Source organism: Myiozetetes cayanensis, unplaced genomic scaffold (assembly GCF_022539395.1).
Source record: "Myiozetetes cayanensis isolate MyiCay16 unplaced genomic scaffold, myiCay2020 scf5-8, whole genome shotgun sequence".
Classification (NCBI taxonomy): Eukaryota; Metazoa; Chordata; class Aves; order Passeriformes; family Tyrannidae; genus Myiozetetes; species Myiozetetes cayanensis.
In genome coordinates this window covers 90,538,259-90,563,052 of record NW_026087742.1, presented here as the reverse complement: position 1 = coordinate 90,563,052, position 24,794 = coordinate 90,538,259, and the positions used below count along the sequence as shown (strand labels likewise).

The following is a 24,794-nucleotide window of genomic DNA, read 5'->3' as shown; positions in this document are numbered from 1 at the left end:
ACCTGTTGGTGACAAAAGGCTTAGGCATCAACTAAAGGATTATATCCCACCTTTTAATAACTATTTGCCAGTTTGCAGCTAAGCTACATTTATGACATATGCTAGACTAGTAGAAGATTCCTTTACTGAAAAAGAAGTCAAGACAGCAATAGGACAGGAGTTCATCATTTTAAGAGGGCACAAGGCCCCATCTGAAAAGTGATCCAACAGTTACTTTACAGAAGTCTAAAACCAGAGCATTTCAGGAGCTCTTGATCTTATCTTTATCTTGGAATACCAGCACAGTGAAAACAACAGAACTTTGCATATTGCTGCCAACTGAGCTTGAACAATATAATGTAATATTTTTTTATTACAACATCCACCATTAACAATGGCTGCAGTACAGTTAATTTATAGCAAAGGGTTAGGTCTGAGTCACACATTAAAAGGCCCCAAACGCCTAATTAATTCAGTCTTCTTTCAGCTCTGAACAGAGACTACTTTGTCTCCTATATGCTGCAACATTAGGCAATAAGATAGCCTGCAAGCTAGTTCAGAAGTTGCTTTATGTTAGCATGTTAAGTGCACAAATAGACTATATCAGTGAATTCATTTAAAAATCACTGACATGAAGATGCACAAAGTCCCTTTCAATAGCTGGAAAGACTAAGAACAAATCAGAATCGATTTTAATCAACATTTTAGGCCGTGAGAGCCTTATGAAACTTTAATCACCTTGGAAACATGAAGCACCAATGCTACTCCAGCCTACCTAGAATTTTATAGTTATCCATATGAAAAGTGATTTCTCATCAAAGAAAAGTACAGAAACTTTGCAAGACAAGAAGGGCTACATGCTCACCTCATTCAAGAACAGAACAAATTCACTCACCTCTCCCATAATATGAAACAAGCAAACTCCCTATTTAAGGATTACAAAAATAAGTATGAGAATTTGGGGCAACATAAGGCTTCAGAGCCTTAGAAGCAGCAGAATGGTTCCTTCCCAGCTCCTGTGCAGTGCACCATGAAGCACAAGCACTATCAGGCCATCTGCTAACATGGGTAAGAATTTAGTAGCAATAACAGCAGAATACTTCCAGCACAGCAACAGTGCATCCTACACACAGTACTGAGGTACAGAATATGCAAGACCCCAGTTTTGGTTGTTTTGTTTTGTTTTGTTTTTTTTAAACTAGTCCAAATATGAGTATCACCTATAAAATCCCTTCCTATTAAAAAAAAAAAAAACAAACAAAAAAACTCACAAAAAAGACCCAAACAAAAAAAGCCCTATCCAACCACACCTGTTGTATCAACTCTCTGCCAGTTACTCTCTGAGTTATTAAAGTGTTCATACATTTAATACACTGGGTATAGCCCATGTTTGGTTGTAGTGGGAGAGCAGTCCTAAACTCTAGGCTTGCAGTCACTGTTGTCTGCCTTAGAGTAAGCACCAAGCCCCTGATCATGCTGCCTGCACTGAACAACTCTCTCTTTTCATTCCCTGTATCACCAGCTCTTTCCAGGTACTGCACCACACCTGCTTCCACAGTCCCAGTCTTTACTTAGTTCAAGTAAGGCATAAACCAGACAGAGATTCCTTAATATCTGCTAGTGCTGAGACAAGTTAAGTACTGCAGAAAACACAGAAAGCTCAAAATACAGTACTCAGAGGTAAGCTGGGACAACGGATCTGTGGTGATACTCTACGTACAGACCATATTAACACTTGTCATTAGGTAAGGAGGAAGGTTGCAGAAAAGGACAGTTGAGGATCTAGCACATTATGTTCAGTAGTTTTCTTTATAACATGTGTACTTGTAGGACAAAGAAGAAAATATATCACTTTTTGAAAGCTCAACTTTGTTTTCCTGCTCTTGTGATCACCTGTTATGTTAAAAGGTCTTCTGAGTGTATTCTAACAACTTATTTTATGTAGAAAGTATTTATTTTAGACTCTTTATGCAACTATAGAGAATCACCTCAGGGTAATTCTAGTTTATAGCTTCTTTAGAGTTGTCATTGTGGGACAGTCATCCATTTCCTCTATTTCCTTAGTAGCTATATTTATACCATACTGAGGAGCTGTATTATTCCCATGTCATCCAACAGTACATTACGGAAACAGTAAAAACCACGTTGTGACTGCTGCCTAAACCATGGTCAAGGTAGAAGAAACAGAGTAACACAATTTTCTATTAAAATCTTGATTTCTGCTTCATGCTGTATCAAAAGATCTTTCCTGTACTTAGCTAGCAAGAAGCATAGTTCAGCAGAGATGATTCTTTTTCATTTTTTTCTTTGAAATCAATAATCAAAAGGTGATGCCTCAGCTGCATTTGGTAACAGTTACCTAATAGCAGGAGATGGCTTGCTTTGATGTTTGGTAATAAATGGTGGCAACTCTACAAACACACCTCCTCAGCTTTTGAAGTAGCCATTAACAAAGGCGCCTCAAACAACTTTCAATTCCAAGGTGCTTTCACTCTCAGAGAGTTTCCAAGAACTGTGATTTGGATTCATCTGCTTTAGTCCAGAGTAGCTAAGTTTAACTACCTCTGAAGGCAAATTTGTTTTATTGCCTTACTTTGCTTCACCTCAACTAGGATTCAACTAGGAAGACAATTACAACCTGCCAGCATACAAGGGCCACAAGAGTTTCAATTTGTTGTAGAACACAATAACTTCTACAAAGCTGACTTACAGTAGTTATAGTAAATGTAATTAACAGAACCACTCACTAGTCTTCTCCCCGCTGGCTTTCTGCTCGTTCACTGAAAAGCTTCGGCATTTCATATCTGTGTTTTATTCAGCACCATTCCATCTCCAACAGCATGGCAACCAAGCCTCCTCTCAGGAGTACCATAAACTTTCAAAGAAAAGTTCTTACTCCTCAGTGCAATACAGGGACAGTGTAGCACTTTTTTCCCCTCAGAACTTCACAGGGGGTGCATTTTGTTCTTTTCAGTTCCTGCTTAACGCAGATGTTATGCAAGTCAGTTTCATGCATCTGTTACCAAAACAAATGAAGTGCTGGGGTGAAAAAACCACACTGATTTAAGAAGAGGATAAATAATTGTGTACTTGTCACCTAAAGGGCAAATGATATTAACTAATCTCTCACCGCAGTGCTAAGTGACTTGGTGTGGCACATTTCCTGTTTTTTAACCGATCTGTATGTTTAAGGTCACAGCCTGGCAGCCTGAGCTGTTCATTACACACCTACGAGAACACCAGCTTGGGGCACAGCACAGAGATGGTTTGCTGCATTAAATCTAGCTCTATTATTAAGGGTGCCAGTTTTTTGGCACAGCTTGTCTCATTCAACGTGTCTAAAAAGCTGATAAATATCAAAATAATTATTAAAGAGCATACATTTACATTTGCCTGATGTAGGAGCACTACTATTCTAATATTCCTTCTACTGCATCCAGCCAGAGGTATCTTTTTTCCCCACTATTACTGAAGCAGTATCAATTGACAGTTTTTCAAGTTAGCCCCATCTCCTCAATGTTTTTCTCATTGCAACAACTAGATGGAAAATAGCTATTCTATAAACACATGTTCCAGCAAACTGGTCTACTACTATTACATCATTCAGGAACAAACACATTTTAAATTATGTTTACCATTACTTTCAGTAGTACATTTCCTACTCAAAGCATCTCAACATACTGTAACAGTATATAAACTCTAGCCAGTAACAGTCAAGACAGACAATATCAATTAAACAACTTAAGATTAGTTTACTTTCACAGTAACTGTCTATTTGCTACATTTTATATAAAAAGGACAAAAATATTTCAGATCCACCAAGCTCTGCATTTTTTTCATTATATTTGCATTTCAACCAGCGTCCAAGATTCTTCCAAGACACAGCTGTTCAAGAGTTGTATCTGTTTAGCTAACAAAATCCTAGATGACTTTGCAATTTCAATTAAGAAAATGCAAACGTAATAAACAAACATGCAAACTCAAAAGATATCTTTATCTGCACAATCCTCCCATCCTGTATGCCAAAATACTACAGTGTGTCCCAAAACATATCTGCTACACATATGTTCCAGTTTCTGACTCTGGCTCTCCTCGGAAGTTTACGTCAGAGGTTTCAGAGGGTTCTTATTTTTCATTTTCTCGCTCCCACACCTTCCGCTTTTGGTGGCTTAAGCATTCTCATCTGTCACACACCAAGTTGCATTTCGGAAGTTTAAGAACTTACCATCACAAACTTTATATTTGAATAAATAAAACGGTGCCTACTCTGAGCTCCAGTCACCCTGGAAGTCAGTATTATATCACCAAGACAGAATTCTGGAAATACTAAATAGTGAATCAAAAGGAACTCCGCTAACCACCCATCTTCAAAAGATAGCTACTTGTCAAATGCTCACAATTTTGATCCATACGCACTCTGTTCTCTCTGTTTTGAGACCCCTTCAAAGCCAGCCAGACAAACAATGTAAAGACATGCTCAAACATACCAGATTATATATACACAGGTAAATTCACAAGCTCAGTAATGTATCAACTTAAAATTAGTCTCCTGGATGGAAGACAAAATCCCCAACTCCCTTCTCTCAGAAACGTTGTAGCTGGATGAGCATGGGTAACCGCGTTTTCTTCAACAGAAGCATTTCATGATGACCTAATATAACAAGAGATCTCTGAAATGCAAATAAAGGGCCCTTAATTGCAGACTTTGGTGGTTCAGTGGAAAAGAGCTTGCTCTAGCACTACTCTGACCAAACTTTTTCAGTAGGAACTTCTTCTAAACCTCCCTTGCTCAAGCCTCTTCAAGAAAAGGTTTGAGTCTTAAGACTGAGCTGAAGATACACACAAAGCAGCTATTCAAGTACTACAGTTTTGTTCCAATGAAAGAGTTCCCTTTCTCAAAAAAAATCTCCACTGCTGAGCTTTGCTGCTGCTGAATCCTGTTCAAGAGGAACTACTGAAAATAACCATATGCAGTTACTCCAGAGCACTATTCTCTCTCCAGAACATTTTCCTATTATAAGCAGAACTTACAGAGTAGTATCAAACTGACAAAATTCTGGATTTTTTTCTTCTCTCCATTGCTATTTATCACACTTCCACATCTTCAAAATGCTTTTCAAAACATGGCTGCAACAAGGAGGAAGGTGAACAGACAGAGGAAGAGAGGGGAAACAAGACTGCAATAGCTAATATGGACTGTAAAGTCTCAATGTAGACAAGTAACACCTGAGTTCTGACTTTCAGTGCTACATCAACAATGACACAAAGCTGTGTGGTGGGGCTGACACACTGTAGGGAAGGAATGGCATCCAGGTGGATCTGGACAGGCGTGAGAGGTGGGATTGTGAGAAGCTCATAAAGCTCAACAAGGCCAAATACAAGGTCCTGCACCTGGGTCTGGACAATCCCAAGCACAAATACAGGCTGGGTAGAGAATGGATTCAGGACAGCCCTGAAATGAAAAACTTTGGGATGTTGGCGGACAAGAAGCTCAACACGACCTGTCAATGTGCACTTGAAGCCCAGAAAGTCAGCTCTATCATTGGGTTGCATCAAAAGCAGCGTGACCAGCAGGTCGAGGGAGGAGATTCTGCCCCTCTACTCTGCACTCATGAGACCCCCCCTGAAGTCCTGCATCCAGATCTGAGTCCCCCCAACACAAGAAAGATGTGGACCTGCTGGGATGAGTCCAGAGGAGGTCACTAAGTTGATTACAGGATTGGAGCACCTCTTCTATCAAGACAGGCTGAGATAATTGGGTTGCTCAGCCTGGAGAAGGCTCCAAGGAGATCTCATAGCAGCCTTCTACTACCGAAAGGGGGTTGACAAGAAAGTTGACAAGAGGGACTTTTTATAGGGCATTTAATGAAAGGACAAGGGGGAATGGCCTTAAGCTGAAAGAGGGTAGGTTTAGAGTAGATATTAGGAAGGAATTCTTTACTGTGAGGGGGCTGAGGCACTGGAACAGGTTGCCCAAAGAAGCTGTGGATGCCCCATCCCTGGAAGCGTTCAATGCCAAGTTGGATGGAGCTCTGAGCAACCTGGTCTGGTGTAAACTGTCCACTTCACTGTGTTTCAACCAAGGTAGTTGAAACTAGATGACCTTTAAGGTTTCTTTTAACCTAGGCCAGTCCACGATGCTAGCATAAGTATTGTAACATAGCAATTTGCCTTCCTATGGATTCTGCAAGACATACAAAAGTTAATGTTGCATTTTCCTGAAGAGGTAGTGAAAAACAGAAACCTGATCAATCATTCAAGCATGCAAACAAAAGTCTTTTTATATTTTCTTCAAGTTCTTCTTTTCATAAACTGCTCCCAGTACCTTTAAGATTACTCTAGCTGCTCCTGAAAGTTTGATTATTAAAACGTGAGCTTAGGAAACACTGAGAAAATGAAACAATTTTCACTTCACTATCTGCAATTTCATGTGTCTGACTTGTATCAAGTGTTCAGAGACCCTTGATGCAAGTGAGGGAGTAAATAAAGCCCGGAGCAAGAAAAGTCCCAGTCCATGGCCTGTTGATGGGTCACTGCAGCTGCTGAAAACTGGTGACACACAGGAGATCAGACAATTTCAAAAAATGAAAAACTCATCAGTTGAAAGAAGGAAGATGTTACTTTGACAGTACAGAGGAAACTAGAGATTAGAGAGACCAAAAAGCTTTCCAAAAGCTCACTCAACAAGCAGAAACTGACCCCCTCCTGCCCAGGATGCCTGATACTACAGACACATGAGTTCACTTATGGACATAAAGAGAACAATGACCCAGTTTCCCAGCTCATATGTAAAACAATAATTAAAGAAAAACTTGTGACTGCATTATGAGCTATTGTAACGTAAAGATACATAGAGATCTGCACCATCACCCCATGCAGTTTAACATAATACATTTTATAGCATTACACAACCTGTTGCTCAACATCGGACAACTTCCTCGCTACAGGCTCTATCAACACACATCTCACTGACTGCTACAGCCACGTTATACTCAAATTAGATAAACAGTAGTCATACATGACTTACTTCAAAGGAGATAAAAAATTGGAAAAAAAAAATCCAAACTCTTAAAGTGACTTAAACTCAAAAATGTTTCCCTCAATAACAATTAGACTTTTACAAGGTTTTTATCCCCAAAGAGATAAATGGAGTGTCATGCAATTTGCTGCAGGTGAAATGCATACCAAATAATATCTGGAAAAGCTAAAATCTTACTGATGTCAAAAAGGCACTGGAAGTCTTAGAGCTACTCTGTACGTGATAGTTTGCTCTGATACTCTCCACAATATTCTATCATCATACTGGGGGTACCTATGGGCAGTAGCTATTACTCTGCCTGTCATTAAGGTAATCACAGTCTAACAATACTGCATGCAGGTAAGTGTAACAATCCCAGGAAAACTGCAAGACTAAAGACCTTGCATTTAGGGGAAAAAAAAAAATGCACTAACAAATGATGTTGTCGACATTTAAACAATGCAATCAGTTAAACTACAATCTACATCTACTATCACAACAGACAGCACTTATCTCCCAACTTTTTAATATATAATATGTAATACTGAAGGCACTTTTGTCAACTGACAAAAAGGACAATACTGAGCAGTACCTACCACTGTCATCATAAGTCCTATCAAGACTCCCAACTCATAAGACTACGTATGATCTAACAGAGAATCAGGCTGAAAAGAAAGTAATAATTTATGAACACATACCTATAATGGAATCCCTTCGAAAAACATCTCTGTCAAAAATATAAAATGACAGATGGCGAAAGGTCCGAGGAATTTCACAGTAAAAGTCTTCTCCATAGAAGGGGCTGAGTAAACAAAAAAAAAACAACATACACAAACACACACACACACACAAAAAAAAAAAAAAGAAAATACATTAGTGTTGGTGAGGAGCCAGTGTGTTTACACCTACAATATCACTCTGGGTTGCGACAGCCTTTCCCACCAGTGAATGTGCACCTTCAGGCACTGTTCCACTTGGACTCTTCCTAAATATCTTAAATGCCCATAGAACAAGATTTCTGTGTAAAAAAAGAAGAAGATACTTCTTTCTATCCGGAAAATAAGTGTCCCTTAACAAAGGGGGCAGAGACTACATTATTTGTTAACATACAGTGCCTTTAAGGGTAGAGAGACACCAGCTGCCACACAATGCCTACAGCAGACCATTACGATACAGATCACATATGAACAGGATGAGAAAACTACAGCATGGTTCATGGCATATATATATATATTTTTTTAAGCATTTAGTATATTTAAAATAAAATAGTCATATTCAGTCAACTGATGGTAACTAAGCCTTGGAGTTGTCACCATGCTTGTTACCTCGTAGCACTGAATACCTATTTTTGCATAGTGGAATTGTATAGAGTAAATTTCTTTACAGTAAGACCTGATTTTTTAAAAAAATGAATACTATCTCAGCATGAAAAGCTCTTTAGGGACCTAAGGGGCTTTCTTTGTATCCTACCAATTTAAATGGGGGGAAAAAAGTAACTCAGACACCTGACAGCAACCCTTCCAGCTTCTCTCCATTCAATTATATGGTTAAGGATTTTTACTCCTCAGAACTATATGCATATATCAACATTATTTATTCATTGACAGGTCTACCATTTTAACAGACCTTTCATTTCAAGTCACTCATGCTTCAGTAGGTCTAAATGAGTAAATGCAATTTGAGTCACATGGACAAATACAGCAAGCATTGCAGATGTAGACTTAAAAAACTCCAACAGGCCAAAAGCCAACAAGTTATTTCTTCCCGTCTTAAACACAGGCATCCTTATTATCTTGGTTAAGCTCAAAAATAAGATAGAATAGTAGCTTTAACCATTATTAAAGGCTTTTTATGTCAGAAAATTAGATATGCAAAAATTATTATCACTATTATTATTATTAATTCCTTAGATTAACTTTAAATTTTTCAGAATTTTGTCAGGAAAGGTAATTCCCCCAGTTTCTTTCAGGATTTTGCTTGCATTTCCGCCTACAGTAAAAATACACTTCCCCAGAATTACCATATTCCCTCGAGAATTATCTGACAAGTCTCCCTCAAAACACACAGGCACTGCAAATTAGCCAAGCAGTCTTTGTTTGAAGAGAATACAATAAGCCCAGAGACATCACTCAATATTCAAAAAGAACCTTATTTAAGTCACTGCTCTTCCAGCCACATGGAAGAACATATATTGGATAAACAACAAAGCCCAAGGCATACCCACAGGTTAAACTTCCACCACCAAAACAGTTTCCCATTCCTTGAAATAAATGCATCCATCCATAACTTATGAAAAACAATGTGAGGCCCACTCAGTCATCCCTACTGTTGTCCTGACTGCCCTGTCCCATTCAGCACTCCTTTTTACAACATCCTCTTTACCCATTCCACTCTGACAGGTTTTATTTGGAATCAAGACTTTAGCAACCACCACTTCAGGCACAAAATACCTTAAATCTTTGGTATAAGCAGCTCCTACCAGACTGTCCCAGCAGCCATGCAGGCAGCCCCAAGGGCCTCATTCTCTGCACATCACTTGGTGCAAGTTTTCACGCACAGGCTTAACCCAAGGGGGCTACACAAACGCATAAATATCGCCCAAATATCGAGTGCATTATACAAATGCAAAACATTTCCATCGTCCTGAGCTTTAATAGTCTATTCAGCCATAAAATTGTCCTGTCTGCTGGAAGAACATGACAGATGAATTTACTCACTAATGACCTTAGAATGAAAAAATACTCAGTGAACTGTGGATTATACATGTATAATCCTCTATCAAGAATACAAGGGAAGCTTGAGTATACTGCAAGTCTAAAGGCAATATAAATACAAGTGACTTATACTGAGCATACTTTAATTTAGCTCAGCTGATTCTGGGAGGAAGAGCAGGGAAGAGACAACAAGTGGGACCTTAGGCAAGTCCCCTATTTATGTTTGTCACTGGTGGTGACTAGATGCAGAAGTCAACTAAGACAACACCACAGGAAAATGAACACAAGAGTCACAAAAGCAGAGTGAACAACAGGAGGTACCCAGCCCAACGCTGGTATCAGAAAGAGACTAATTAACAGAAGAAACACTATGAAGGCTTAGTCATGCAGGGACCATATCAGGTCACTCTTTTAGGCACAAGGCTTATTAGTCTAAGCAGTGCAGTCTGAGCCACTGTCCACAGAAGAGAAGCTTTGTTCTGCTCTTGGCTTTCCCCCTTCAAGATCTTGAACCCCTTGCAGATTCACAACCTCTCATCACTGAGCTAACACCCCTGAGGTGCACTGGTTCTTAATTAATTTAAGCAAGCGGATTTCCAACACAAGCATACTCACTCTGCACCGGGTAATTAGCCAGCAGTTTTAACTGTAAGGATACATCTCAAAATAAATCCGATATGCCCCCACCCCAATCTTGTGTAGCTCTGCAGAAACAGTAACTTCTTTCTGAAGGAATCAAAAGCAAGCACACAAACGCTTCCAGATTCCACTTAAATGTATGCTTTTTCTCCCTGTATCTCTTCAGAACAGTACTTGCTTTGTCTCCCATCCAGACCTGAAGAGCAAGAGGTCGAAGCAGTCAAACCCCATGATTTATTTCCCAAGCTTACTTATCTTGAACAAGAGCCCCAGGGCTCCAGAACAGTTTTTCCAAAAGAACAGCTAAATCCCTCTCTCAGTGACTCCTCTCTCCCAAAAGCCAGAATTAGTCTGATGGGGATTCAGCGAGTACTTTTATTTTGACATAGCAATTAATAAAAAGCAGCAGCATCTGCCTACACAGCCCTCAGGAGTCTGACAACATCCTCCAAAACAAATACTGGAAATAGCCCGGCTGAAAACTCGGAAATCTTTCAGAACCTAGTGAGTTCAGATTTAACTCACAGGTTTTGAGTTAAACTTTCCTTGCAGTTTAACCAATCCTATATTCAGGATAAATTTTAATCATTCATAGAGGAGGACACATAATGAGGGCCTCCTCCCCAACCTTGCAGAGTAGGCTGCACATCAATATGATCAAAAGGGAAGGACATGGACAAGCCCAGTGTTACCTTTTGGACTTCAAACAAATGATGGGACGTAACTGCTGAGAGCAGGAACTTGCAAGGCCAGAAACACAGGACCTCCACTGTAATTCCTCCACTGCAATTCATCTCCTTCCAAGTTGAGTATAACTGCATTTTCAGAACCAGTTTCTTCAATAAAGACTAATAAGCTTAGAACAGCTTTACTAATTTCTGCAACAAGAGCAGCAGTGCAGGTATCAGCTACTCTTTAGTTACAAAATAGGGCTTGTTCCTAAATCAGTCTCTTGTTTTACTGATGAGATTAGAAATGGAGAAAGACCTGTACCGACTTCTAAATCCTTGTTCCAAGCTTTCAGGTACACAAGGGCCTGACTTTGTAGCCTTCTATTCCAGATACCCTCACTTCACAAACGTTTCTCATTTCTTTTTCAGTACATGCCCATCACCTTAATACATTCTGAAGGAGGAAAGCCCTACCTCAGCAGTCCTTTTTCCACAAGAAGCACAAGGCTCTCTTACTGCACAGCTTTTATACAGCCTCTACCACCAACACATAAACAACCAAACCCTGCTCAGGACACTTTCCCTAGGATGCTTTCACAGCTCTCAGCACAGAAGAGACACACACAGAATATGAAGTCAAGCAGACACATAAATAGTGCAATGGATTTGAATCTTCAGGCATCCTCTCCCCTCACCAAAAACTTGCTTATTCTGAACGCTCATGGGAGCAGGAATACCAAGAAAACAAAACCCAAAAGGATCCTGCTAGGTATTTTTTCACTTATATGCAGCTTAAAACCAGTCTCATTTCAAGGTATCTGTTTTTGCATCTCTTCTAATGTGTGTTTTGGCAATTTTCAGAAGGAAACAGGGAAGGAGAAGAGAAAAATTACTGTGTAGATCATGTGGAATGAAAGCAAATAAAGAAGAAAATCCTTACTTCAAACATGATGAATGAGAGCTTCTTCCTCTCTAAAGGGTTCAAAAATTGTTCACATTTACATGTCTTACTAAATTCCAGCAGCGCACTTGCTATTTAGTTCCATAACTTCAGATACCTACTGAAATCATCACAAATGGTATTGACAGAGAGGAAGAGACTTCGTAAAAAAATGTCAGTGTAAAAACATTTCTTTAGTTTCAGGCTGTGTTGCAAAACCTCATGCTTGTTTCTCAATACTTAGGATTTGCTAGAGCAGTTTTGTTTTTGTTTTGGCACTAGCAGTTCAGTGGATGAAGTGAAAGAGTTGCATGATGAATAATAATGAAACCCCTCAAACCAGAATTCTTTGTGTATGGATTTTTTTTTTCTAAACTGCTTTTGTGATTGAAAGTAAGGACTATTAACATGCCACAGACAACTCCACATCCTCTGACTATTTTAAAAGGTTTAGAAATACTGGATTCATCCTGCTGCATGAACTGAACGCCAGAGTTCACATCACCATGTGAGCGGGAAGCAAAATCAGTCTATACAAAGGAGCACACTTGTTTGTTTCTACTACTAAGCTTTTCCTACTACTTGGCTAATACTTTTTATGCTACGCTTTGCAGGGTTTGTAAAAGAATTGGGTGGGGTAGAGAAGAGAAGGTTTATTCAAAGCAGATACATCAAGCCAAATAAAATCTGAACGCACTTCAGTTCTCCTACTAGATACAGAACTAGAAGACAAAAGGCACACAAGACAGGCTCTGTAAGCCAAAGTTGGCAGATGTCATAGTAGCTTCCTTACACAATTTATTAAAAATAACTAATATTATATTTGAAGCCCAGATTTGGCAGAGGACGTGCAGCAGGAAGCATATGGCACAGGAGGCAACATCTAAATCCAAACATATCACTTATGCCCACTGTTAAAGAGTGCTGGCTGCTTCCAGACACCCACCAAGCCTAAGCAAATTTTTTCTCATGTCACTGGGCAGAGGCACCCTGATGAACAGTGCTGTGTTACAGTCACAACCAGCCCTACGGCACAGAGAAAAAAATAAAGCAGCGTGTATTTTCTCAATCCTGTGCTCAGAAGAGACAGACAGACACATGAGCTATAGTTATCAACCTCACTTGACAGTTGCTGGTTTGGCTCAACGAGGCTTACAAGGATTAAGATGAATTGAAGCAGCAGCCATTTGGACCGTGGTCACCTCCCAAAATATTCTGTAAGATGACACACACAAACAGCAGAAGTCACATTACAGCTGCATTGACTTTTTTTTCCCCTCATCACTCAAACCAGCCTATAACACCAACAATTGTTACTCACATGGGTGGTTTTTCATGTGGACAAATGCTTTCATTCATAAACCCCGTCTTGAGTCTCAAGGTTCACTTCATTCTCCTCCTTCCATTAAGTCTTGCTTCCCTTACTGGCACCCTTCCCAGCTATATTACTTCTCTATACAACCATGCAGTCCTTGGCTTCAATAATATCTCTGACCAGGCTGAAGTTGTACCCATACCCATCTTAAATCTTTCCCTTAAAGGTTTGAGTTGTTTCAGAACTGAAGTTTATAGTTAGAAATTCAAAACACAGTTAGATGCAGTCGAGTGCATAAGGTGGTAGACCCCGGGAGCAGCAGGAGAGAAGCTGCAGAACACGCTACATCATCCACCTCAAGGCCTCTTTGCTTTAAGGCCACTGGTCTGGGGAAAGCTGTTATTTCAAGGAGGTGAGCTGGCAGTGTAAGAATGTAGAAGCAGCTAATGGCGCTAACTCAGATGCAACAGCTAATTTTGGCAGCGCTCCAACTAAGGGAAACAACTTTGTGTTTAAAATTTGAGAAGTGGCCTGCATCCAAGATGTTATCTGAGCACAAGAAGCTATGCAGCCACGAACTCCAAACACAGGGGAAAAAAGGGTTTAAGCAAGCCTAGAATTAGAAAATAACAACATTAAATATGGCAGTAGAATTACTTAGAGAACATTCTGAGAGCTACTGGTTGAATTGTTACCTGATCTAATTCTAAAACAGAGCAACCACTTGTTAAAGAGAACACAGCTTTAACTATGAATTAACAGCACATTTCACTATACACTCACAAGCACACTGCAGACTTGAAGTTCTCACAGTTACATTCACTGGAGACTAGCACCAAAAAAAAAAAAAAAAAAAAAAAGACTGGGGGTGGGGAAAGTGCCTCTGGCTTCATTTACTGTTTCATTCAGGCTTTGATCACTATGTTTAGCACGTGAAAAATTCCTCAGTGAAATAGTGGTGAACTCAATAATCACAGACTCAAGATGCTTGGCTCATCTCTCTAAAGCACACACTGTTAGCCATTTGATTCTTAGCATACGACAGTTTTTGCCTTTATTCATATCCTTGAAACAAATTTAGAGATGTCACATTCCTTCCATTCTTCACCTATGATTTGAGAAGCTGCCTTGATTTCCTGTTGCAGCTGACACTGCCCTTTAAGTGAATGGACACATTTGATGCAAACAGCAAAGGCAAAGTCAGTCTTGACACCAACAGGCCACGAAAGTTCAGCCTCGGGAATGATCTGTAGCTAGGAAACACTCCTGGATGGTGAAGCCTGAAGTAAGGGAAGCTACTAATGGGGGCAGATAAGTAATAGATTCAGCAAAGGAAATTATTAGGCAAAATTACTGTTAGGCTGTCTACTTGCAGCTAAGGAAAAGTTGCAGATCTGTGCATTAAAACAAAGACAGTGATTACCACGTGTTCCTTAGAACATAAAATACAAGAGTCTCTTCACGTACATCTTTGCTAGGTTATATGGACTGGATCCAACTCTACTCAGTCCCTTCGTGGATGATGGCAATACAAATATTGAATGACAAATAAAAAACAGAGAAGCATATTGAACCCTGGCTCTAACTGACCTCTCCCTCATATCTTATGACTTGCATGTGACCTTTTTAGAATTTAATGAAAGCTTGTGCCAAGGAGTTTATGAAAACAGTGCTGCTTGAAGATTTCAAGATTCTCTTCTTAAGAACGTGGATTGCTTGCTCTGACCATCCCACACGTTCACTATGCTTGTCCAAAGATCACCAGAGAAGAGGGATGACTCTGAACTGCCCCATATAAGCAGTACTTTCATATTGCTCTGTGGTTTCATAGAAAGGCCTGCCCATGTGGTAACTGACTGACTTATTTCAGTCAAACAATACCAAGTTATCATGGCAGCCCTCAAAATCCTCCAGCACAAGGCAGCAGTGCTACCATCCCATTCAACAGCAGCTAACAGAGGCTGGATGACAGGAGTGACTTAAGTTCCATATTGTAATTTATGAGTCCCACCTGACTACTGAATAAAGGAGGTAAGATTCACCATGCTGGCTGCTCTAAGTTATTGAGAGGCAAACTTAAATAAAGGGCATCAGGCTTACAGAGATTCTCTTCAGAACACCCGTAAAGGCACTTCACTGGACAACAGGATGTGCTGGTTCTGTTCTTTTGAGTTCTGAATGATTCATGCATTGCTGATTTAAAAGGTTACTGCTCTCAACTGTCTTCTCATGTCTCTGCCACAGTCTAATAAAAGAAGAAAATCTGGTGCAGAAGATTAGGATAGAGCTCAGGGAGGCAACTTCTTACACTGTCCCAGTAAAAACACAGGAGATGATGAATCAGAGTCTGAAGGCTCAGTCACAGATATTCCAAGCAAGCCAGAATTGGACATTCATCCAAGTCCCTCTGAGAAGAAGAGATAACTGCTTCTTTTTTCCCCATTTGCCAGTTCTGCTTAAGCTTTACACCAGGAGAAGGTCTTCATGGAAAAATATACATTTCTGGAATGCTTAATAGAAGACTAATGAAGCTCAACTGAGTAAAAACAAAAGGAAGGGAAAAAAAAAAAAAAACCAAAAGGCTAGCACTCCTTGAAATCCCTAATGCACAAGACAGTGTTTCAGTGTGACTTTAATTACAAGCCTTTTCATGCAGATGAAAAAATTATTTTATGCAGAAATGCTGAAGAAGACAGGCTTCTTCAGGACAAATCTGAATGAGAAGACATTGTTCCAGAATCAATAGTGCTAGGGTGGCATATGAAACACCTTGTAATTCAGATTTTCACACAAAGCAACTTATTCTCCATAGACTACATAAAAATAATTTTTTGAGCTTATTGGAAGACGGGGAAGTTATCAGAATGAGTAAAAATACAAGCAATTCTTAAAACTTTATAGCAAGCCAGCCCTGTGGCAGCCACAAAGTGATAGGAAGTAGAAAACAGGCAGGAACAACAGATTAGAGCCAGTTGTTCTCTCCTTCAAACTGTAAGGAAGAACTGTGTCAATCTGTATCCTCCACTTCCATGCCAGCCACAAGGATGTTCAGGAAGGATTCAATTATTTTAGTCAAGCATTGGGAACAGGGATGTGAAGCTCTTATCACAGCAGTGATATCCCAGAAAAAGGGACCCAGCACATGATCCACTATTAGATTGGTAAGTGCCTGGCAAAGAAGCACCATGAGAACAGGTATTTCTCTGCTGCATATTAATTACACTGGCCTTAGGGCACATAAGCCTCACCTGCCGAGTAATTCACTCAGTGGGTTGAATTTATTTGCAAACAAGCATTAAAGAATGTAACAGCGTTCCCGGCTCCTCAGCTATGTGCTAATCTCAGAATCCCACAAAAAACAATAGGCGACTGCAATAGGGTCTGAAATCATCAGAAAAACATCTTCTGGAAGTCTATGTATGCACTTATTTTCATAAATATAAGCACAGTCATGAAAGAAAAAGTAGCTGTTTGAGTGTGCCTCACTAGGTAAGAGCAATTCCTATCCACATACCAGGAAGACACCCCAGGCACATTTGGGATTTTTCTCTGCTTTTCTTTTATGCAACAGAAAAACAGACAGAGAAACACTTATATGGCTGAATGCAAAATTGAGTTTATATCAGTATCTGCAAGTGGATATTCAGAGACTGTGAAGAAGTAAGTTTCCCAAAAATAGTATTTGAAAACAAAAGTTTTAATAGGGGGAAAGCAGACTCCCATTGAAGACTGAATTCAGCAGGAGAAGAAAGAGTGACCAAGGAGATGATGTTTATTCAACCCTTAGATCAAAGAAAATAGGTCCATAATGGGATTTTGAGAGGTCATTTGGTTCACCACTGTTTCAAAGCTGGAAGATCCTCATTATGTAGTTGGAACTGATTATATAGAATCTATTAAAAGCCATCACCAATAAATACAGAAAACCCAAGGCAACCTACTCCAGCACTTCAGGATCTTTAACAGCAAAGATTTTTCTTCACAATAAGCCTTAACCTCAACTTACTTCCCCACTGAAATTTGAGTTCATTATTACTTGTAATATCCATACTGGACAGACAGATCAGTTCCCTCCCCCCTTTTTTTTGGTGGGGGGGTCGTTTGTTTGGGGTTTTTTGTTTAATTTTTTTATTTACATACTTGTGTCCACTCTCATCCCTCTTCTCCAGGCTAAACAATTTCAGTCTTTTAACTTTTCCTCATCAGTGATGTTTTCCAGGCCTCTGATGATCGTGCCACTCTCCTCTGAATTCACCTCAATTAACAAAAAGAACTTAGTTCCCCAGGAAACCAGAAATCTTCCAGTTCTGCACTGCCTCAGTGTACCTCTCCAGCTTTATAATGATATCTAAAAACAGATGGAATTTTTCCCACTGAAGGAATGACACTTGTTGCTTATTTCTCCTACCAAGAGTTTATTTTTTCAACAGAAAAATGCTTGGATTAGTGCAAGGAAATGAAATCAACTATTCTCACACATCCTCACTTCCCACCCTCCATTTCCTCATGAATGATGATCCAGAAAAAAGCCACACAAGAATGAACTTATGAGTTACAAAATCACCTTTAGAGAAACGATTGGTTCAAGGGCGATAGATTTAGGGATACTACATACCAGCTATGGGGTGAGGAAGAAGGCATAAAGACCAGTTTTTGCTTTTTGGTAATACATTATCCTACAAACAGGAAAATGTTGGCATCATCAGTCCAAAACACTATGTTTAGCCAATTTAAATTCCTCAAGAAACAAAAATCTTCCTTACAGACCCCAGCGCACCATATCAGAACATAAGATGAGGGATAAAGACAAACATTTATGTGAAAGAACAATTAAGGAGACTTAGGAAAATAAAGCCCACTCACATTCTTGAATGTGTCAGGTACTTCTGAGGGCTTGGCAGTGAGGTCTAGAGCTACTTCCTGAAGTAAATTATTTGGAATAACAAGACAAATAGCAAATTCCTAACTTATTACTCAAATTGGAAAAAGAGTGAGTTATCTCTTAAGAGAAAAGTTATAAACTTGATTGTTCCTTGCTGTTACTTTCCCCTCCACTCAAAAAAACCCCTTGCTTAGCAGAATACATATATTTTTAAATATCTATTAAAAAGTATATCCTTAAATATTAATTTTAAATATTGTTTTACCTTTTTTTTTTTTTAATGTACAGGGATTTCCAGGAAAGTATGTTTTAACTTTTACTACATGCTTCTCATTCTGTTTTATTCAACATTTGACTTCTGTAATCTCACAGGAAAGGTCCAAGATAATAAGACAGGCATCTTACATTCAAAACCTCTCCTTTCAGTTGCAGGCTCAGGACAGGAAAAAAATAAAAATCCCTAACTCCCCCATTAGGATAGACAGAACAATGCAAAATTCTAAGCATAGACAGATGCAAAATAGAATTCAATGCTCCTTCTAAGTTGAAATTTTAGAAGCTTAGGGAAGTTCAAAACAAATACTGCAGAAAGAAAGCAGCACTGGTTGTACATTGTTTGGAAAAGAATTAATCTGGGTTGCCTTGGTGAAGACAGTTTCCCTTCAATACAGACAGGAATCATGACATTACTAGTTCTACCACAAGTGTTCTTAAAAGTGGAAAAATAATCATATTCACCCTCTCTCCTCCCCTCAAGAAAGTATCTTTGGAACATTATACAAACATAGTAAGTACAGAATAAGAAGAGTTAACAGAACATTGATACATGTATTTGTTACCATAATGACTTCTCCACTATTTTGGTCCTGAAAACCTCCTCCTGGTCCAGGTTTACAGTACAGTAGCAATCCCGCATCTTGTTTGGCCCCGGATACGTGGGAAGATTTTTAGCTTCACCTAAAGACAAGAAAGAAAAAAGCCAGAAAGATTACATACTGAAAAGTTATCCATACATTAGTCATCTGTCAACTAACAGAGTGTCAGCAACATGGCTAAAAGGAAGTATTATGTTGTATTTTCCTTCTCAGATGTGAAGTCCCTATTAAACTTTGTAGCAGTACTCTGTTTCCAAGGCAGCAGCTCCTGACAGTCACTGCATTTAGAGATCAGCAGTAGCCAGCAACAACTCAACCATCTGTTGCATCCAATTTATTCATATGCATTTGGATACATACTTCTTCCTTTCTCCTTCCGTGCTTGTGTCCAGGTTTTGATCAGTGTTGCCATAAGGCACCAGGAACACCACAGAACATGGTAATTAAGCTTTTCTATACAGCCCACTGATTTTATCCTAATGACACGACCAGAACACAGCAAACGAGGAGTGACCCCCAGCTCCACCACTCTCCACAGATGGGGAGATGGAGAACAGTCACTTTAGTTACAGCCAACAGCCTTAGATCACAAGCTGGACTTCAAAGCACTCTGATGGGATAACTAGCACTTGTGAAGCTGCCTAAGATCCTTGCACAAAGGTACCATGTAAGTCATGAATATTCTTCATAATAAACATTTATTTCAGAACTGCATCAGGAACTAAGTATGTATCCTGTATTTAACAACAACAAAAGACACAGGATTGAGGAACTAAGGGTAACCAAGAGAATACAAAAAAACAAGAGTATGAAACAAGAATAAAACCACTGTTTTTCCCCTCTACATATTCATTAATAATGAAAGCTGAGCACAAAATTTCTTTGGCTGACTGATAAAATCAAAACTCTTAAGATAGGAAACTGGGTAATGCCCCTCATAGTTTTGCTAAAGGACCTTATCACTATGTGCACGAGTGATTTAATTCTACAGACAAAACTCAGAACTAAATGTAAGTCTAGAATGCATGTGGTCTTATTTTACCGTCACTCTTGCAGTACCCGGAGATTATTAGCACATACTTTGGGAACCAGATCATTCTCTCCTGGTAAAAATACAAGGAATAAAACTAAACCTAAAAATGCACAGACGAAGGGAACACAGGCTTCTTTGCCAGTACAGAAGGAAACTCTAAATGAGGGTAACAAATGTAACTTTTTACTGGATGTCTGCAGCTCTGCTTAAGTGCACTTTACTAGACACATGCCTACCCAGTCTCCAGCTCCCAAATATCTTTATACTATTAAGAGAATTACCTTGCTTTTTTCAACCCTGTCTTTAGTAAAGACACAGCTCTTTCTTTCTGCAGATTTGTTTAACAGCAATCTGATGCATGCAAATACTGAAGATCTACAGCAAGCAAAGACTCAGCCAACCTGCATCCTCAGCCTTTAAAGGAAAAGCACAAAGTGACACAGGACTCCATATCTTCCTGCCTGTGATCTCTTTCTAGCATTCTGTTCACACACTTTTGCTAACCAACTCATGTCATGCCCTTGGAAGCATCACACATCCACACTTCTCACAAATGCCTTGTGTATGGGTGACCGTACACGCACACATCTAAAGCTAACCATGGAGCATATAGAAAGAGGCCCTGGAAAAGGACTTGAACTATTGCTTCAGACAGGAACGCCTCACTTCGGAGTTCTTCTAAATAATTTTCTTCTCTCAGCTCAGCTGATACAAATTGATAGCATTCTTCCCACTTCCTTCAGAGTTGTGAGACATTGCATTAAAAAAAGCTGTCTCCACTGTAATTCAAAGGTGTGACTGGAACATCTGTTGGCATTCCCAATGTGGCTTCCAACTAAGCTGAAGCGTTAGCAACAGTTTAACTGCAACAGCTCTAGACAAAAATATACTGAGGATTACTGATGGCTTGCTCAGTCTGCACTCAAGTCCATCCTGCCATAGTAAACCTTAAAGTTTTACTCTTCTTAGTCTCAGTTCAGGCAAGTTACAAATTAAATGCACTACTCTCACATAGGCTGAGGTCTCAAGGTTTGTCTGCTCTCCCCAAGCAATCAAATTTCTCTAAAGTTTTTCTCACACTGAAGTCACAGGAAACCACTCTCTTTTCTGGATAACTGGGTAAAGTTTCCCAACAGGTGTCAACAGGAAGCATTTCAATAGCAGAACAATAAGGAAGTCTTCCTCTGAGGCTGGCACACTATTCTCACAGTTCTTCCAAGAGAAAAGGACAAAACTTTTCAAGCTCAAAGTTACACCAAAAAAATAACGTCTTCCTTTTTTCTGCACTTTTCCACTTCCTACTTCAAGATGAATGCATACACATGAAAACAAATCCAGATTTTGTTATCTTGATTTCCATTTTTTTGATGTGCATAATATTCATTTAAGTGCTAAAAGGTTATGTCAGAGCATTCTGTAAGAACTGTATTTTGAAAACCCAATTTTCCTCTTTGTTAAAGGTTTAGCATAGAAAAGCCCATAATATTGAAACCTAAAGGCAATGTGAAGGAAGACACCATTTAGCACCACCAGAAAAAGACTGACTGCACAGTCTGTACAGCAAATTAAAGTTCACCACCATCACAATGTTACAAAGTGAGGCACAGAAGCAAGATAGAGGGGAAAGACATTTTACAGTAATTTCTTTCTTCAAACTAGAAAAAGACCCTGAAAAGCCACCGAGACTAGAACAAGGGATTAATTGACCAACGCGATATATTAATCGCGTTACTGACTTGAGTAGGAGCTTACACAAAAAAAAAAAAAATACTGTTTCTTCCTGACACTGGCAGCAGCCAATGGCTGTTTAGATTCCTCCAGCACTGAACAGTTGAGAAAGAAAAATTTGTCAAGCTTTTAAGCATAGCTACAGACTCAGCTCTCCAGCCAGACATTTTATGTCAACAAACACGCTCTGTTTGAGCTTCAGTTGCTCTTTAGATTCCCCCAAGACAAAAAAGTTCCCTCTGTGGCACTGTTTTGCCATCTACAATGAAGTTGAACTTGATCTGTATTTTTCTGGTTCTGCTACTACTGAAGTGAAAAAAAAGAAAGCCCAGAATATATGATACAGTCATGCACTATTTCCATTTTCTCAACAACTAAAGCTGATGCGCTCAGTTATTTTGAGCAAGAATTCAATCACTTAACCTATCTGTGCATAAGAGGCATCTTCATCAATTGTATTTTCAAAAGCCAAGTCCGCTTTTTTCCCCCCCACTCTCCATATTTGTGAAGTACCTGTATGCTAGAGAACTTAAAAAGGGGTTGCAGATGAAAGGTCAATACACTCACTTTTAAAACCTTCAGTTTTCCACTTCCACTAGAAGAAACGTTAAACATTCTTAGGATGTCTAAGACTCTGACAATTTAGAATACACAAGCACTTTGTTTTAGAGCACAAGGCTTCATTTGGAGACACAGTAGCAGAATAATCTGTTCATGTTGGTAATAGCTTTTCTCTCTATCCCTGCACTTCTAATATACATGAGTCCTAATTTAACTGTGTGACGAACTCAGTTTAGCACTAAGTACTTAAATCTAGCAAAGCTGATTTCAGCTATGGAAAAGTTAACATTAGGTATTTTGGACAAGTCTTAAAAAATAGACTATACAATTCTGAATACGTCACTGGCTTGCTATCTTCTCCCCATAAATACTGGGTTACTACAGCTCAAAAATAGACTACCATGGCAGCACAGATAGCTTAGCTTGAGCTAAGCACAGAGAATGCAACAAGCTAGAAAAAGAGGAAGGAAAAACTCAAAATCATATTCATCTTCCTCATTCTTTCCAATGTTGCATATTCCTGCACTGATAAAACAGTGGTAATAAAAGGGAAGCAAGAAAAAAGGGCTCTCCTGCATATTTGGCAGAGAAGGGCACTGCTTAGATGCTTGGGAGCATAACTGGTAAGAAAGGAAAAAAACTTGAAGATGCTTTTAGGAATAAGCCAATATACATACATTTCCTTAAGGTTTTGCCGCTAAAAATTTTTTGAAGCTTCTAGCATTTTTAATTGAATTTAGATACTTGCTATTTTGCCAGCTTTGCTTTTGACATATTTCCCCAAATGTAACTTTCTGAAAAGCAGAGAATGCATGAGAGGTGTTATTTCTACCTTTTGGACAAAATTTCCTGCTCTTGTGTTGAAAGTATTGGGTCACCAGCAGACATCTACCAATCTGAATGCATTAACAAAGACTTTGTAGTGCATCAACCAATTTAGCTTCCTGTTTCCCAGCAGCAACATATTTGATTTTATCAAGATGCCATGAGAGAACCTTTTCCCAAACTATTTCAGAAAACAAAAAATCAAACAAAGACCTACCTCTAAAAAAGTAAATCCAATAAAAGCAGCTGAGCTTTCAACGCCACAGCATTTGTCTTCAGGGAGCATACTGAGAGATTTGAGTACGGAAACAAAATACCGAAAATCTGAAAAGAGGGCTGTGTACCCAAACCAACAACAATCCGCTCTGTTTCTGCCCTATTCAGGAAAATGCTCTCCAAAGAAGCTTGTAGAGAAGCATGTCAAGAACAAAACCAGAACAGCGACATTTGTCAAGAATGAAGAGCTTCTCCTGTTCTCCTTTAAGTTCTCTATCTCAATAGAGATGCTAAAAATCTGGAAAAATTATCTCAAGCACTCCTTTCAAGTTCTCTGTCTTCTGAAAAGAATTATTGCTTCAACATTCACAGACCAAGCAAAAACAGAAAAAGGAAAATGTGTGTACACACACAGCTCTGATTCTCTATCACAATTTATGCTTGAAAACTTCCTCAAGCATAAAATTGAGACTATATGTAAAATATAAAGGTACCAGCAAGTTTCTAATTAATATTTAATTTTACTTAAAACAGACACATATCACTCGGTGTCAATTAAAAAATGCAGAAATACCTAGAATTCTGTGCCTATGCATGAATTTAAAATGGAACGTAAACAGTTGCAACAATGTGGAATGTTGACAAAGTGGTTCATTTTCTTGCAAATGGAAGATCATCTTTTTTGTAGGTGAGGTGGGGATAAGGGGAGGGATATGACTGCAATACCTCAGGAGGTATATATTGAGAAAATAATTGCCTTTAATATTAAAATGGTCACAGTTAAAAAGAAATGCCATTCACATCAGAAACCAATTTTGTTACTGAACAGCCAACACGATAATTATATGAAATTAATGTAATGTTTGAAAGTAGAATATAAGGTTACATTTGTATATAATTCCTATATGTAGATATACTCTGTGTACCTCTCAGAAAGGAAAGTTTCCATTCATTTTTGCCTTTTCAAACAAGAAATAGCAATAAAAATAAATTATAAAAGTGGAAGTTCCAAGAATCGGTGTACCCAGCACGCAGCTATAGAGTTATGTAAGTAGCTTAGTGTTCTTTTGCACTTTTGTAGTAAACTAAAAATAATAAATACTTTCTAGGTAATATACACCAAGTGTCAAAAACTTTCCCTTCCCTCCAGGTCTGTATATAGTTCATACAGTCTGTAAATAAGAAAAACACAAGAAATCCATAAATATCTAATAAAATTGATATATTAAAAAAATCATATTTCTTTTAAAACAGATGTGGCTAGAAACACTATTTTCCTAACAATCTCTCTTGGCTTTAACCATAGGCATTCATGTACACACACATACACACAACTTTGCTGTCATGGAGAGACAGATTGCATTAGATTTCTAAACCAGGTCAACAATAGCCATCTGT

General features: G+C 38.9%; 1 protein-coding gene across 1 annotated transcript in view; it reads right to left on the bottom strand.

The window, feature by feature from the left end:
- RASA3 (RAS p21 protein activator 3) overlaps positions 1 to 24,794 on the bottom strand; it is a 128,713-nt gene that overhangs the window by 72,295 nt on the left and 31,624 nt on the right. Inside the window, exons 2-3 of the mRNA XM_050332966.1 lie at positions 18,998 to 19,115; positions 7,696 to 7,799 (exon numbers count right to left, since the gene is read on the bottom strand). Of these exons, the coding sequence (XP_050188923.1) occupies positions 7,696 to 7,799; positions 18,998 to 19,115 (222 nt within the window). The remainder of the gene's footprint in view (positions 1 to 7,695; positions 7,800 to 18,997; positions 19,116 to 24,794) is intronic.